The sequence below is a fragment of the Centruroides sculpturatus genome, unplaced genomic scaffold (genome assembly GCF_000671375.1).
Source record: "Centruroides sculpturatus isolate CEXI.00-Female unplaced genomic scaffold, Cexi_2.0 scaffold87, whole genome shotgun sequence".
Classification (NCBI taxonomy): Eukaryota; Metazoa; Arthropoda; class Arachnida; order Scorpiones; family Buthidae; genus Centruroides; species Centruroides sculpturatus.
The window spans coordinates 969480-986784 of record NW_019384414.1 but is presented as its reverse complement, the minus strand read 5'-3'; the positions used below and the strand labels follow the sequence as shown (position 1 = coordinate 986784).

The window sequence follows — 17305 nt, the reverse complement described above, 5'->3', positions numbered from 1 at the left end:
CTCCTCTTGTAAAGTGTTTAGTTGTATTACATTAGGTTTGCTAGTCGTCTTAATAGTGCAGTATACAACATATAACAGTTAGAAGAGCATGTTTGTATTGTATCAATAGAAATGCACATGACAGACTGAAGAAACTTGGTAGAATTCATGAAATGGTCAAAATCCTGGGATACAAAACTAGTACAACAGGACTGATTAGAAGTTATAAAGGAAGCAAGCAAAGACTCAAAACAGTAGACTTAATACCACCACAATGTTTACTTTTAATAAGAACATAAACATCATGAAAGAAATGGCAGAGCATAAAGGCTCTAAAAAAAGCGCCAAATATTTACAATATATTGAAGATTGACAAAGATATGTTAAAGAAGAGAGAAAGCAAGCGTGTGCAAAATATCGCATGAAAACAAGCAATTAGAAATAAAGAATAATTATATTGGAGTGATGGAGTGACCAAAAGAAATGTGAGTTATCTTTAAAAGGATTAATATAGTGTAAAAAGGGGCATTTGCAGTACAGTATTATTCCAGATGTCACAAGCTGAAGGCTTTACAGTAAAATGGAATAAGACCAAAAAAATATAGTATACCCTGTATATATGCATATATATTATATTTTTTGAATGAGATATACAAAGTATATATATTTACGTCATTTCTGTTCTAAACAAGCTCCGCATTTTTAAAATTTAAAAATTATTCGATTCCGTTCGTCGAATCGCACAGATTTTGACTTAGGTCATTAGATTTGCCTTCTTTTTTTTCAAAATTAAATAATTCGAGAAAAGAATATTGAATTCTATTTACCGAAGAATAAACGAAGGTGAGTCCAGTTATCGATAAAAATAATTTTTGATTTTTTACTTTAAATAACTAATTATATAGAATTAATACGATAGACTACAGCAGATATCCACATTTACGACTCTTGATTCTAAAAACAAAGTAAAAAAATGCGATTCAAAACATTTATTAATTAAACTCATAAATTAAAGTCGATGGAAATCTTTGAAAGAAACAAAAATATAGATTCCGTTAAAATGTTGATAACTATATGTATTCGAACCCGGAATCGTAAGAAAAATCAAGACGACGGTAAGATTTACTCTCCGAATGAGGGAGTGGCGACCCCCCAAAGTGTAGCCTCCCCGTGCGAACAAAAAAGTCAAAGGAACCATACCCCTACGCGCGACCCTTCACGAGATATAGCCCTCCGAAAATTATGATACCAACGTAATAAAATATTAGAGTTCGATTGACAACGGTTCCTTTAATTAATTGGCTCTTCCAAACACAGATTAACTCGTTCGAAACTTACCCTAAACAGCCCGGTGTCGATAAACATGTGATAAAACTACCGAATACCGATAGTCGGTGAGGAATAAAGCCCCAACGATGGGTGCGATGCATGTTTTTCAGATTTTCACGTTTCTGACACCTAACTAGGGGGTTTTTCCTCGTAGAAAGTCCACCCAGAAAACACTACCCATCCCTATATCACTTGCGCGTGCCAAAAATAAAAAATTCGGGAAAATATATTTCATTGTTTGAAAAATATTATATACGGAATAGTACAGAAACGATTTTGTGCACAATATAAGCTACTTATAATAAAATTACGATAAATTTACTCTCTCTGTATAAAATACAGTACTTAGAAAATAATCGTCGCGACACTTTCTTCTTTTAAGGGGGAACGGTGGCACGGGAAATCGACGGAATCGTCAATACATGTGTATTTTAACATCGCCCGTGGGCCCTAAGAAGGCCTATTTTTATCCAACCCGTTACGGGCACAGTACGAAAGGATAATCTGGGATGGGGCCTGACCTGTTTGCACAGACAACTCCGAAAATTTCCTGTGGTTTTTCTACCCGTTCGGATCGGATCCTGATTCTACGGATAGATCGGTTGTCACTTTAAAGCGCTTCCTTTTTTCAAAGAACCTTACCAATGTCTACAGACACAAGCGTGCACTGTTGTTAGCCGCGTAAAAACTCAAACGCCCGTAATTTCCGATAAATTCAAGAATGTTTCATCTAAAAGTTTGTTTTTTGGTACTTTCTGGTTATCAGGACGCCAGTCAACGGGTGCGATCTAAATCCTGATTTCGTCTGAAAATTTTTAAGTTAAAACAGATTAGTTGTTTTAAGTGAAAAAGGAAGCAAACTTACTATTTTTACATTAATAATTTTGATTTTATAAGATTTATTATGTTTTTTTTTAATTTTTACAAATCTGGCGATGTCATGTCATCATTTTTACGTCACAAATTTCGCACGATTATGCAAATTGGTTTTAAGCATCCGCGTGAAGTGTATTCCTTTCGCTTAATTTCTTTGTTTTTAGATTTTGTGCAGCAAATTTTTGTTTTTTCTACATTATTTAGTAATACTTATCGAAANGCAAAAACGCAAAAAACCGCCTGTAAATCTTGCATGCTGCTTTATATTAACACTTCCTTTGTTACTCAACACTTCCATTGTTAACACTTCTATTATTGACACTTCCATTGTTACACATCTTCGAAGTCAACCACTTTCAACCCCATATCTCCCGCACCCTTATAGCTATCAAGATGCAACCACCATAGTGCATGAATGGAGACTTGGGCTACTACCACATGCAAACACCATTCATGTGCAATGTGAAGTTTTGGCTAAAAAGTGAAATATAGGGACACACATGTCCATATATATATATATATATATATATAGATTAAGGGTTAAGTACTACACTTGCCAATTTAAACTCTGATCTCACATTCTTTATAATAATTAAATAAAATTTATAAAATAGCTGAATTCAAGATGAAACAATATAGATTTATATCACTTATCTAATTGCCTAAATCTAGGGGCAAACAAAACTAGATTTAGATGAGAAAAATAGATTCTAAAGTGACAATGATGTCCAACACGTGGTATAGACTTCGATGTTTTGACTTAAAGTAAAATGGCGGTCGATAGTACTCGTCGTTGTCACCAAGAGCGCTGTATCTAAAGTCACAGCCAATCTATGTAGTAGTATATTCTAGCTCGTTGTTCTTCAATAACGGAGGTCGGTGAACTATTGTAGTACATATGTAAGTTAATATGGGAGGGGATTTGTCAAACGTATGTCATTGTGCATTTGTTCACAAACAGGGAAGGAGAAGATAAAAGTTGCTAAAAAAATTACACATTTAATGAATGAACGACCCCTAAACTAATTGTTAATTTGTAATTATTAATTACAGTTTAAATTAATACAGTATTTCGATCATTGTACACAGGACGTCCCAGAGGATAACGAGAGCTCGGACAAAATACATACTGGGGCCCTATACTATTACGATATTAAAGTAAACAAAAAACATTGTATAGGGATCTTAAACTTCCTCGGGGTCAGGGAAAATTTGCTCTTTTTGCCCCCTCGGATCCTTGATTATGTAGATAACTAGTTGCTATTTAATTCAAATAACTATTTCTTTACACGAAAATACTGATTTTATTGAAAAATAATCCTAAAATAAATAAAAATTTTTAAAAATTGAAACAATTATACAGTAAATAGTTTTTGAAAAATAAAATAAAGCTAATTTAATCGGGTGACCTACAAGGGATAATCGATATATCTTCTAGGAGCTATAGCAACAATGTTTTTCTATATACGGTCGCTTAAAATATACAGGAACACGTGTCTTTCGATTCATTTGTAGTAAGTTTTGACACGAAGAATCTAGAATTCATCCAAATAGTTTTCCTTAGGCTATAAATGACATATTTATAATCGTATTGTAAGTTTTCGAATTTCGAGTTATTTATTTTAAAAAGTTATTCCTAATGTACGACTGTAGACTTTACGATCTCCCGCTTTTACGACAGATTTACGAAACAACGTATATTTTATTGGCCTCTTGTGAGCGATTTCACAGAGACCAATAAAGCTGTTTGTTTCGAGGAACGTATCCTCAATTTATGATATGCAATATGTCAATAACATTGTTTACCTACAAAACCGATTGGGTCGCAAAAGCGGGGGATTTTTTGTTTTCTACGTCATATAGTATTATATTAAATTATATTTATACAGTTTACAGATAATTATATATTTTATTACGAGTGTATAGGTTCACGAATTATATATAATCTTTTACATATTTGTCGTCATTGTTTTTTCTTTTATTTGAAATCCTCAGGATAAAGATTTCAATGGTTAATATTGTAGTCCTACGAGTATCGTTTAACAGATAAACTAGTCAATCTAGCTCATACCTAGATTATAATGCCTGTGATTAAATGGTTTAATACTTATACAGATTAAGCCCAGGCATTAACCCAGTATTTTCAATCTCTTTATAGTAGTGGGCATCTCTAACTTGATAATTTTTTCTTGCTGTACCACTACGTTTTATCTCTCTTGTACAGTACAATAACAATTCGTTGTTTTACATAATTATAAATGAATACGCGAGGATCAAAACAAGGCAAATCATTATATGATGTCTGGTTCACTTTGTTTTCGCTTTGAACTGTGACAGTCAATAGTATATTTAAAGTTATCAGGAAATGGCTATTGTTGTTTTCGTTTAGTTACAAAATGGGTTCCTATTTTGAAACACATTAGTGTATATCCCGGTACAAAAAGTATTATATTTACGACAGCTATGCGTCATCGTATTCTGAATTCACGATTCGAAAGACAGCAGTGCAAATTTTGTTTATCTTGAAGGTATTAAAAAGAAAGGGCCGAATGAGGTGTACACTTTTCTCTTCAATTACATTGAATATGATGTTCCATTCGAAGTGAAATGAAAGAGCAGCACCTCTTTGCTTGACGCGTGTGATGGACAAACAGAAACAATGCACTCACTCATCTGCAGCTAATCTTGACTTCTAACGAAAGATTTCAGAGTGTGCGCCAGTTGTTTCCGGTATGATGCCTCTTTTACCTCCCCCGCGATAGGAATTTTTGAACAATTAAATGAAAAACAAAAATAGCTGCTCGAATTTACATTTCAGAAGAATATGTACAGATAATACAGAACTGCGGAGAAAAATCCCGTGTTTCTATCGAGTCGTGGGAAAAGTTACAAGGAAAAGCCACGTTTCTCTCTCTCGGTACAAAATGCTCGCAAGTTCGTTCGATTATCGAGAAGTGGTTGTTTATGGGAGTTCATGTACGATTTTATTAGCGCTTTCTTCAATGTTTTAAAGGCGCAGAAGTATCCCAACTTATCTGCGACTCCTATTCAAGATTAGTTGCTCATTAAAATGAAAAAGATAAAGGAAATTCGAAAAGTAGTGGGTCATGTGGATTCTTTACATATGGTGTTCTACACCATCCTAAGCTGGATAAGTTGTATATGGCAACGCGACACGCGGGCGATCTGCCGAGGGGGGGTGTCTTCTGGGAGGACTTTCTATAGGGAAAATGGCCCCTATTTGGGTGTTACAAACGTGAAGACTCCATGTTTGCGAGGCGCGAACCCACGACTAACTACCAGTGTTCAATAGTTTTACCTGATGGACTCCTAAGCTAGAAGACAGTCGAGAGAGACAATGAAAATGAAGATGAGAACAACAGAGCTGATTGATGTTTTTCTTTGTTTCATGTCTGTGGATTAATAAAACCTTAAAAAAGTTCAGTGTTAGTGCCATGGGCGTCTGCAAAAAGTTTTCCAGGGGAAAAAGTTTAGAATTATCGTCATACTAGGTCGTTTCTAAGATATTTCCAATTTTAGCCTTAAAATCGCCTTAAATTATCCATAAAGGAGTGACCTAAATCCAATTCTCCAATACGTCGTCCAAATAATCGAATATACTATTACTATTATCACAAGGAGGAATTCCTGACCATTATACAATACTATAATGGTCAGAAAGTCACTTGGCAAATTAGAAATTTTATTTTTTTTAAATCTAATTTAACCAATAAAAAGATTAAATTTGAACATCTCAACGAATATATTATATTACCTAATCTATTATTGACTATTAATAATAATAATCCGCTCATAGCTCTACCGTCCTTGGTCCTTTTAAAACTGGTATTACCTCTATAATAAATAAATTTTGCGTAATTTCTAATTCTTTGATAGATAGATATCCAGGTTTCCATTAAGATGCAGGTTTCATAAAAAAATTAATAATAACAAATTAACCATGTAATTATTTTTAATTAATTGATTATTTTCAGTCGTTTTACGTCAAATTAATAAAAAATGGGTCAAGCCATATCACACTATTATCGCCGTAGTACAGTCGCCGACGACAGAAGAGTCGGGTTGGAGTATACGCGCATCAATAAAATTATCTTACGAGAAATTGTCGATTGGTTAAATGAATTTACGAAAAATTACAAAAGAGAATCGGATTTAAAGTTTAAATCACCTCTGATATGGCACACGAAACTAAGAGAAGAAAACTTCTCTCCTAGAGTAAATCAGACAGAGTATGAAATTTCTTATGTTTATTTTTTAAATTAGATTAACATAATTAAATATATATATATTTTTTCCTATTTTAATTTTTAAATTGTTTGATTCAGAGATTTAATTCCAATTTTTAGTTGCTTCATTCTATGTCGTGGTCCCTTCCCACTTGGCCTTCTCCGTTGTGAACGTGGCCGAAACCGTAACGGGTTTAAGATTGTCTTAGTATCTGCAGGATGGACAGAATTTTTAAAAAGTTCTATAATAAAATTAATTTTTTTTACTAGCATAAAAAAAAGTCTTTTATATAACCACTTAAAAAGGATTTTTTGGACGAATAAACCGAAATGTTATGTCCTTCGAATCCAACCCTCACCCGAGTTCAAGAATTACTTAGAAGACAATTAATTCTCGGATACTTTCTTGATATATAATTCTTGAGGTATTTCAAGAAACTAAGAGTATTTGGGCAACTTTTATTTTGAAGATCATTATTCCTGAATCCATCTTCTGTAAATGGTAAAATTATGGTTTCCAGATTAACACTTTCGTGATGGATCCGGAATAAAGGCCCTCTTAGTGCCCACTGGGTAGAAAGAGTGGAAAAAAAAAGAATATGGTGAGATCGTGAGGGAGGAATAATCATGCATATTTCTCATAAATAATACAAAGATTCGGAATTGAATTCAAATCTGGGTTCCTCGAAAGAAAAATATACCTCTACTGCTGAGGAATCCGAAAAGATACAAATAGTGTAATTTAAAATATGAATCTGTATTTTATAGGAATGTATTTTATTCGTCAGTAATCTTCCTTTGGGTGACAGCCAAAATTAACTGTTCTTTTTGAACTTGAGGCCCAAAAAAAAAACATGGTTAAATGTTAAATTTTTCCTTCGCTATGCTCTCATTTACCACTTATCATCAAAATATACAATTAAAAATTAACATCCAATACATCTTTTCTGTATTGAATGTCATTTTTATCCAATATATATCGTAGTATAATTAAAATTCTTTACTATCCTCTAAATTTGCAATGTACAGTGCAGTATATCTCAAAAAAACTGATGATTAAACAAAAGATATTAATAAGAAATAACATTAAAATCCTTCTTCTTTACCTTAATTAAACTGAAATTATTTTCAGCGATTTTGACAAATTAACGAAAGAAGATATAAAAATACACAATTTACCAGGAGGAGGAGGAGGTTTACTTCACATTTTTTCATTTAAACAAGCTCAGACAGTTATTAGAATCGCGGGTTCTTACGAAGCTACAGAAGAAGTTAGATGTTGTCTCGAAGGTATTTTTTAAAAAAATAACTGGAATTAATAGGCGTATACTTAATAACATTAATTCTTTGTACCATGTAATATTTGGAGAACGAATCTTTACGTTAAACGAATAGAGCAGGATCAAATGATTTCGATCTAATTCTTTATTTATTTTTAATGTTTAAAGATTTAATGATTGATTGATCTGACCTTGATTATCTTCAACTATTTTTCGGGATCAAGCGGTTAAGGATAAATGAAGAGTTGAATCAAAATCATTATCAAGACAATGATAATGATCTTCGACTATTATCTTGATAACGATTTTGATCTAATTGTTCATTAATGGTCAAACATTGCTTGATCGTAAAATAGTTGAAGATCATTGATATATCGATGACTTTCATAGTATCATCAGTTGAAATTCTAACACTTGTGAATTTTGCATTTCTCTAAGGATATTTTTTACTTAAGATCGCACTAAAAAATAAAATACTGTAATTCGATAAAAACGTAATATTTGTTAAATTCCATATAGAAAATCCTGATCCTCTCGTCAACATTCTTGGTGATGCATTTGCTAATGTCGAAGAAGTAAATAAAGGGATCTTCCCTTATATAGATCTAGCTACTGAGGTATCGTTTATAAAGTTCTTGTTAAAGTAAAATTGACAAAAATTATAATTTGACATTTTCTAGCAAGAGGCAAAGAAAAAGGATCAAATGGAATCGGTTAAAAAACATTTATATGATTCTAAGCTTAATTCCGATTCCCTGCAGTTGTTGATGATACTTCAACAATTTGATACGCATTTATTAAAAGTTATAGTAAAGGAAATGTCAAGGTAAGAATTTAAATCTTTTATTCAAATAATAGCCTAGCCTCTTAAAATATTATTCGGGGTTGCAATATAGCTTATTATCTGTTGAAAGTTTGTTGTAAACATAGCATTATGAGCGTGGAGGATCGTGGCATCGGGGAAACTATTAGCAGAAGCAATATCAATTGAATTGGCAATATCAATGAGAACCGATGAAGTAACTGCGGTGCTAGTCTATGTAATGGCACCATTATAATTATTTAATTTAATTCATTGTTTGCTAAAAAATGAACTTTAGAACTGGAAGATCTATCATCCACTGTAGCAGACTCAAGCCGCAGCCTAATACAGTGGATGATACCACGCCAATATCACTTAAAACAGCACTTCAGAATGTGCGAGAAGTTCCAAAAAATGGTTTTGTAGCAGTTTTATTACATTCTCATTACTGTACGTAACGGGAGAATAGTTTTAAATTTTATAATTGAGTGCATTGTAATGTTTTGCCATATTCCATAATTGAAGATACGAGCGGATGAAGGTGTTATGTTATTGATACAATCATTCAAAACCGAATTATTCTTCACGAATACATAAAATATATTGCGTTTGTCTGTCAAGTACCATCATCAAAGATTTCAGAAATTAAACAACACCGTAATTCAATCTGCAATATGCAAGTTCGTGGATATATTTGCGTGAACATCACTCAAAACTTTGATTTTGTAAAATAACACGATTCACTCGTGTCTTATTTGTAACTTATTTCAGGATTTTATAGTAAATTATTAACACATTTGTATTAATAATAGTGCACATACAGGGGCGGATATATTTATGATGATAAATCAATTTTTGTGGGCCTTGACACTTGTTAGCCCCAAGGCTTAAGCCTGCCCCTGTGCACATATACTACATACACTATAATTACTTACTATAGTCTATAGTCAGCTTTCTTGTTCGGTGTCATCCTCCGAACTGTTCCTATTCTCACTTTTGTCGATGTTCATCGCGACATCACCAATAAATTTAGTAATGCCACTGCTCTATTGTATATGCTGGTCAAGATTTGTGTAATATCTTATACGCACACGATAACACCAGTTTGGGAAAGTCACATACCTGTAAACTTATTAATGTTATTAAATATTTTAAAACAGGAATATACGTTTAAATAAAGAAACTCTAGAAAAAGAATTAAATTTATTAGATGCATTTAATACTTATTCCAAAAGCCAAGCTATACGATTTACAAATTTTGCAATTGGTAAGTTTTTAAAAAAAAATTTCTATAAATATTTATATTATAATGAATTTTTAAATACGTATTGCCTTTTCAGATACGTATTTGATACCCAGCACTGGTAAATCTGCACCATTATGGAGACAATTACACGGAGATATTGCTTATTTAATGGTCGAACTTTCTGACGGATCCTCGCTATCCGTCACGTACAATACAAACGGATGTTTTTTAAATAAAGTTAGCTAAATCTTTTTATTTCAGTAATAACAAAAAAAAAATTTTAAAATATTCAAAATTAAAAATGTTATATCGAGTTAACACTTTATAAACAGTACTAATTACTACAATAGACTCTACTGTACTCAGATTTGTTTTTATTTGTGACACCAGTATAAAAACAATACGGCCACCCTCGAACTACCGTATAAAGTCTTTAAGATTAGAATTAGATTCGAATCCAAAACCGCTGTCGTAATTATAAGGATTATTGGGTAGTCGTTGTTTGACACGTAACACCTGAAAGGCATCAAACTTTCATCCATTCTAGTGAGCCAGATGTTTATCATAAGCTCAGCTAACACGGATGAGAGAGGATCAATGTCCCGATCTATTATAACCACAAATAACTTTTACTGTGAATAATGCATTTTTAATATTGAACGTTTACGTATTTTGAAATAAGGTTTATTCATTAATTAAACGCATTAGAAATATTTCAACCGAACCTTATTTTTTCTTTCAAGGGTTTCGACAAAAGCAAGAACGATCTTAATTATGAAAGAGACGGTGAAATATTTCCTGATTTGATATCATTATTAAAAGCTTACAGTAAACAATTTTCTAAAGATTTTAATAATAAAAAGGTATTTTATAATTAAATTTTTATTACATACGTGTTTTTAAAAAGCATTTTTTTGTAGATAATTAATTTTTATGATAGTCCTTACAAGTTCATACAATCTGTAAGAAAACAATTATAATTTGACAAGTATTGAGTGTATTGTAGGTAATAAAGGTTCAAACCTATGGTATACAATATATTCTTTCTTCTTTTACAGGAATTTAGAGTGTTGGAAAATACAGGCCAAATGATTTCGGATGAAGGTACAGACTACCAAACGAAACAGAAATTAATAAAGGAAAGGATAACGAAAAAATCAGATAAAGAGGAGCAGAAATTAGCGACCGACAATCGATCTTCCTCAGTTTTTTCTAAACAGAGTTTAAGAAACTCATCGTTTAGCCCAGAACAGATTAGCAAGAACACCCAACAACCAACTAAAATAAACATGCGAGTGTTAATTTCGTCTTTGCAATTTTGTAAGATTTATTTTGATTCATAAGCAATTTTTATATATTTTATAGTAATCTGAACAGGTTAACAGCTACAACAGATAAAATACTTAAATTGAAAAAAGGCAGCGGTAATTTAATAAGACAGAAGAAAAATAGAAAAAAGCTATCCATTCCGAAGAAAACAGCTGTAAAGAAAGAGGAAGATAATGTTGAAAGTAAAAGCGAAGAGGACGACGACTACGAGGAAGAAGAGGAGGAAGAAAATATAGAAGGAAAAAAAGTGAAAGAAGAAACCGATGCTAAAGTAACGGCTGAAACTATCAAAATTTTAAAACTAATCAAAAGCTTGAAGGTACTGTGTATCTTTCTCGTTTATTAATAATTCAGTCTTAGACAATAAGCAATTTTTCCTCATTTGTGTCTGTACAGTCGACCCCCCCATAACACTGTTGATAATTCCGTTTTATATGAATTCCCTGTTGTACGAGTCACTTAGATTTTACAAATACGTGNCTCTCTGTATAAAATACAGTACTTAGAAAATAATCGTCGCGACACTTTCTTCTTTTAAGGGGAACGGTGGCACGGGAAATCGAATCGTCAATACATGTGTATTTTAACATCGCCCGCGGGCCCTAAGAAGGCCTATTTTTATCCAACCCGTTACGGGCACAGTACGAAAGGATAATCTGGGATGGGGCCTGACCTGTTTGCACAGACAACCCCGAAAATTTCCTGGGGTTTTTCTACCCGTTCGGATCGGATCCTGATTCTACGGATAGATCGGTTGTCACTTTAAAGCGCTTCCTTTTTTCAAAGAACCTTACCAATGTCCACAGACACGAGCGTGCACCGTTGTTAGCCGCGTAAAACCTCAAACGCCCGTAATTTCCGATAAATTCAAGAATGTTTCATCTAAAAGTTTGTTTTTTGGTACTTTCTGGTTATCAGGACGCCAGTCAACAAGTGCAATCTAAATCCTGATTTAGTCTTAAAATTTCTAAGTTAAAACAGATTAATTGTTTTAAGTGAAAAAGGAAGCAAACTTACTATTTTTACATTAATAATTTTGATTTTATAAGATTTATTATGTTTTTTTTTTTTAATTTTTACAAATCTGGCGATGTCATGTCATCATTTTTACGTCACAAATTTCGCACGATTATGCAAATTGGTTTTAAGCATCCGCGTGAAGTGTATTCCTTTCGCTTAATTTCTTTGTTTTTAGATTTTGTGCAGCAAATTTTTGTTTTTTCTACATTATTTAGTAATACTTATCGAAAATGGACTGTAAATTACCGGATATTTCGTACGTTGAAGAAGGCGATATTAGTTTTTTTTTTTTCAAAATCAAGGTATTTTTGCACCAAGGATCATCGAGTGTCTATGTATTTTTGTTCATCAAATAGTCCTAAACGGAGATGTCTTAAAAGCACGTGTAAAAAGAAGAGGATTATAACCACCAGACGATTTGTAGGATCACGCATTTCATTTTTAAAAAGCCATGCGATTCGTATGTCTATACAGCAACACATAGCTCACTCTACATTCCATCTAATTCGTGTGACCCTTATTGATACAAACTGGCAGCATTCCGGGTCCTGGTTAGTGTTACAATATGTACTAGTGGGACCCCAGCAGTCGTCCATCGTCAGTCGTAGAGCACACCACGTGTGTCTCCTCTTGTAAAGTGTTTAGTTGTATTACATTAGGTTTGCTAGTCGTCTTAATAGTGCAGTATACAACATATAACAGTTAGAAGAGCATGTTTGTATTGTATCAATAGAAATGCACATGACAGACTGAAGAAACTTGGTAGAATTCATGAAATGGTCAAAATCCTGGGATACAAAACTAGTACAACAGGACTGATTAGAAGTTATAAAGGAAGCAAGCAAAGACAAAAACAGTAGACTTAATACCACCACAATGTTTACTTTTAATAAGAACATAAACATCATGAAAGAAATGGCAGAGCATAAAGGCTCTAAAAAAAGCGCCAAATATTTACAATATATTGAAGATTGACAAAGATATGTTAAAGAAGAGAGAAAGCAAGCGTGTGCAAAATATCGCATGAAAACAAGCAATTAGAAATAAAGAATAATTATATTGGAGTGATGGAGTGACCAAAAGAAATGTGAGTTATCTTTAAAAGGATTAATATAGTGTAAAAAGGGGCATTTGCAGTACAGTATTATTCCAGATGTCACAAGCTGAAGGCTTTACAGTAAAATGGAATAAGACCAAAAAAATATAGTATACCCTGTATATATGCATATATATTATATTTTTTGAATGAGATATACAAAGTATATATATTTACGTCATTTCTGTTCTAAACAAGCTCCGCATTTTTAAAATTTAAAAATTATTCGATTCCGTTCGTCGAATCGCACAGATTTTGACTTAGGTCATTAGATTTGCCTTCTTTTTTTTCAAAATTAAATAATTCGAGAAAAGAATATTGAATTCTATTTACCGAAGAATAAACGAAGGTGAGTCCAGTTATCGATAAAAATAATTTTTGATTTTTTACTTTAAATAACTAATTATATAGAATTAATACGATAGACTACAGCAGATATCCACATTTACGACTCTTGATTCTAAAAACAAAGTAAAAAAATGCGATTCAAAACATTTATTAATTAAACTCATAAATTAAAGTCGATGGAAATCTTTGAAAGAAACAAAAATATAGATTCCGTTAAAATGTTGATAACTATATGTATTCGAACCCGGAATCGTAAGAAAAATCAAGACGACGGTAAGATTTACTCTCCGAATGAGGGAGTGGCGACCCCCCAAAGTGTAGCCTCCCCGTGCGAACAAAAAAGTCAAAGGAACCATACCCCTACGCGCGACCCTTCACGAGATATAGCCCTCCGAAAATTATGATACCAACGTAATAAAATATTAGAGTTCGATTGACAACGGTTCCTTTAATTAATTGGCTCTTCCAAACACAGATTAACTCGTTCGAAACTTACCCTAAACAGCCCGGTGTCGATAAACATGTGATAAAACTACCGAATACCGATAGTCGGTGAGGAATAAAGCCCCAACGATGGGTGCGATGCATGTTTTTCAGATTTTCACGTTTCTGACACCTAACTAGGGGGTTTTTCCTCGTAGAAAGTCCACCCAGAAAACACTACCCATCCCTATATCACTTGCGCGTGCCAAAAATAAAAAATTCGGGAAAATATATTTCATTGTTTGAAAAATATTATATACGGAATAGTACAGAAACGATTTTGTGCACAATATAAGCTACTTATAATAAAATTACGATAAATTTACTCTCTCTGTATAAAATACAGTACTTAGAAAATAATCGTCGCGACACTTTCTTCTTTTAAGGGGGAACGGTGGCACGGGAAATCGACGGAATCGTCAATACATGTGTATTTTAACATCGCCCGTGGGCCCTAAGAAGGCCTATTTTTATCCAACCCGTTACGGGCACAGTACGAAAGGATAATCTGGGATGGGGCCTGACCTGTTTGCACAGACAACTCCGAAAATTTCCTGTGGTTTTTCTACCCGTTCGGATCGGATCCTGATTCTACGGATAGATCGGTTGTCACTTTAAAGCGCTTCCTTTTTTCAAAGAACCTTACCAATGTCTACAGACACAAGCGTGCACTGTTGTTAGCCGCGTAAAAACTCAAACGCCCGTAATTTCCGATAAATTCAAGAATGTTTCATCTAAAAGTTTGTTTTTTGGTACTTTCTGGTTATCAGGACGCCAGTCAACGGGTGCGATCTAAATCCTGATTTCGTCTGAAAATTTTTAAGTTAAAACAGATTAGTTGTTTTAAGTGAAAAAGGAAGCAAACTTACTATTTTTACATTAATAATTTTGATTTTATAAGATTTATTATGTTTTTTTTTAATTTTTACAAATCTGGCGATGTCATGTCATCATTTTTACGTCACAAATTTCGCACGATTATGCAAATTGGTTTTAAGCATCCGCGTGAAGTGTATTCCTTTCGCTTAATTTCTTTGTTTTTAGATTTTGTGCAGCAAATTTTTGTTTTTTCTACATTATTTAGTAATACTTATCGAAAATGGACTGTAAATTACCGGATATTTCGTACGTTGAAGAAGGCGATATTAGTTTTTTTTTTTTCAAAATCAAGGTATTTTTGCACCAAGGATCACCGAGTGTCTAGGTATTTTTGTTCATCAAATAGTCCTAAACGGAGATGTCTTAAAAGCACGTGTAAAAAGAAGGGGATTATAACCACCAGACGATTTGTAGGATCACGCATTTCATTTTTAAAAAGCCATGCGATTCGTATGTCTATGAACGGTAGAATTAAGATCCTGTGGTTTCTGTCAAATGCGACTAGGCCTAAATCCAATTACTGCTGTGGACCGGAACAGTTATATGCCTGAGGTATGTGTTCAATCCCTAATAAATCTCCCTAATATTAAGATTGGCGGTGTGAATTTAATTGTAGAAAATGTCGGCGGCGTTTTTCCGCACCAGTGGGTGTGAGTAAATTAAGAAACAAACTATAACATTTTAGATTAATTCGTATTCAATGTTTCGGTTTAAGGCATTGTCTACTTGGATGTTTTTATCGGTTTTATATTATAGTAATTTGTTCTTGTAAGTCTAGTTACTATTCAGTGAATAAAGTATCGGTTAGAAAATATCTGATGAATTTTTTACTATTAAATATAAGTTATTGAACGACGAGCTAGAATATAGGCCTACTACATAAAGTGGCCGTAGCGACGCCATGTTTAAAGAAAACTGAATACACGTTCGCCATTTTCCTTTTAGTCAAGGAGTGTTGTTTAATGGCGACGAGCTAGAATATTTTAATTAGTTGTGTAAAAGTGTGCAAAGGAAAGGAAGAGTTTTATCTAGGTATAGTTTAACCGTTAAAGGTTAAAGCGGTGGGGAGATAGAGGGGCGTCATGTGTTGAACTTAATGAATATGTTATTCGTTATTAACATTACGATTTTTTATATAAAACTTATCACTACCCTCAAAATTAAGCTTTTTGCCATTCGATAATAATTAAAAATATAAAAAGTTATAAGAAAGTTTCTTCTTCCAATAGTGAGACTAATGATATTTATCACGTCTTTCTTAATTACCCGCAATTAATATCGATTACACTTTAAACAGCTTACTTTATTTCGCTTATTTAACAATGCACTTCGGATTGGTAATTTTTCAATCCCCCTTCAGGCTCACGTCTTCAGTATCTAATGATGTCTACAACAACGAACAAAAGGTTAGTTGGTCTTAATATACTTTTATCATCCAGAATGATGCGTATAGTATTTGTATACATCCTAATGGCACATTTTCTACATATCAATCTATTTCATTTACTGGCATGTTTTCTTTGTCTATTTTTGATGGGAAATTGCAACGCTTCTTCCATCTTCCGCAGTTATTAGCTCCTTATTATCTCTTAGAAGGATTTTAACTTCAACAGTGTGGCTTATAACATGATAAAGGTCAGAATGTAGTTTTTATTGTAAATATTTTCACAAGTTGAAACCAAAATTTTCACGAACAAACTATAACTATAATAATAATATAAGAACAGTACTTATATTCTGCAAAAGAAGAAAAAACACTGTCCGAAAAAAATCAACAACGTACTGAATGTGGTATTGATCAGACTGACCTTACTACATTATAAATAATCGTATGGCTGAGAGTAAAGCCCTTCAAGATCGTGATTAGATTATAAAAATATATTTTAAAATTTATAAAATTTAAATAAATTTATCATAGAAGATAATACATAGGTGTCTTATGCTGTCCTTTTTTCGCGCACTTCAGAAAAAATTAAGTTTCACTACTGAGTCGACATTCTTCTGCCTCAATATGTAAAACCTTTTAAAAATTTTCCTCTGGCGATGGCATAATTAAAATAATAAATAAATTTGATAAAAAAAATTGCCAGGACGTATAAAAATATTGTTATACTAGCTGCAAGGACCCGCTTCGCTGGGTTTTTATTTGTGGGCAGAAAGTACTGTAACGATAGTGAAGATTAAGATAATTACATTATAGCCAATCTTACCCGTTTTCACAGAATGCAAGAATTAGGTCCACCGTTTCCAGACTAATTAGAGAATATTTACATGAGTCTAAAAATATGTTCGATTTCCTGCAAAAATGCAAAAAACCGCCTGTAAATCTTGCATGCCGCTTTATATTAACACTTCCTTTGTTACTCAACACTTCCATTGTTAACACTTCCA

General features: G+C 32.9%; 1 protein-coding gene across 3 annotated transcripts in view; it reads left to right on the top strand.

The window, feature by feature from the left end:
* Positions 1–677: 677 nt before the first annotated feature.
* Positions 678–17305, top strand: part of LOC111619141 (armadillo repeat-containing protein gudu-like) — a 33171-nt gene continuing 16543 nt past the window's right edge. The window contains exons 1-10 of one of the 3 annotated variants that reach the window (XM_023360815.1): positions 678–822; positions 6180–6434; positions 7564–7721; positions 8231–8328; positions 8392–8537; positions 9674–9780; positions 9854–9996; positions 10503–10622; positions 10818–11050; positions 11137–11407. In XM_023360815.1, coding sequence (XP_023216583.1) covers positions 6205–6434; positions 7564–7721; positions 8231–8328; positions 8392–8537; positions 9674–9780; positions 9854–9996; positions 10503–10622; positions 10818–11050; positions 11137–11407 — 1506 coding nt within the window. In that variant the 5' untranslated portion in view covers positions 678–822; positions 6180–6204. Of the gene's footprint in view, positions 823–6179; positions 6435–7563; positions 7722–8230; positions 8329–8391; positions 8538–9673; positions 9781–9853; positions 9997–10502; positions 10623–10817; positions 11080–11124; positions 11408–17305 lie in introns of all 3 variants that reach the window. The other 2 variants (XM_023360814.1, XM_023360813.1) reach the window with 2 other exon arrangements.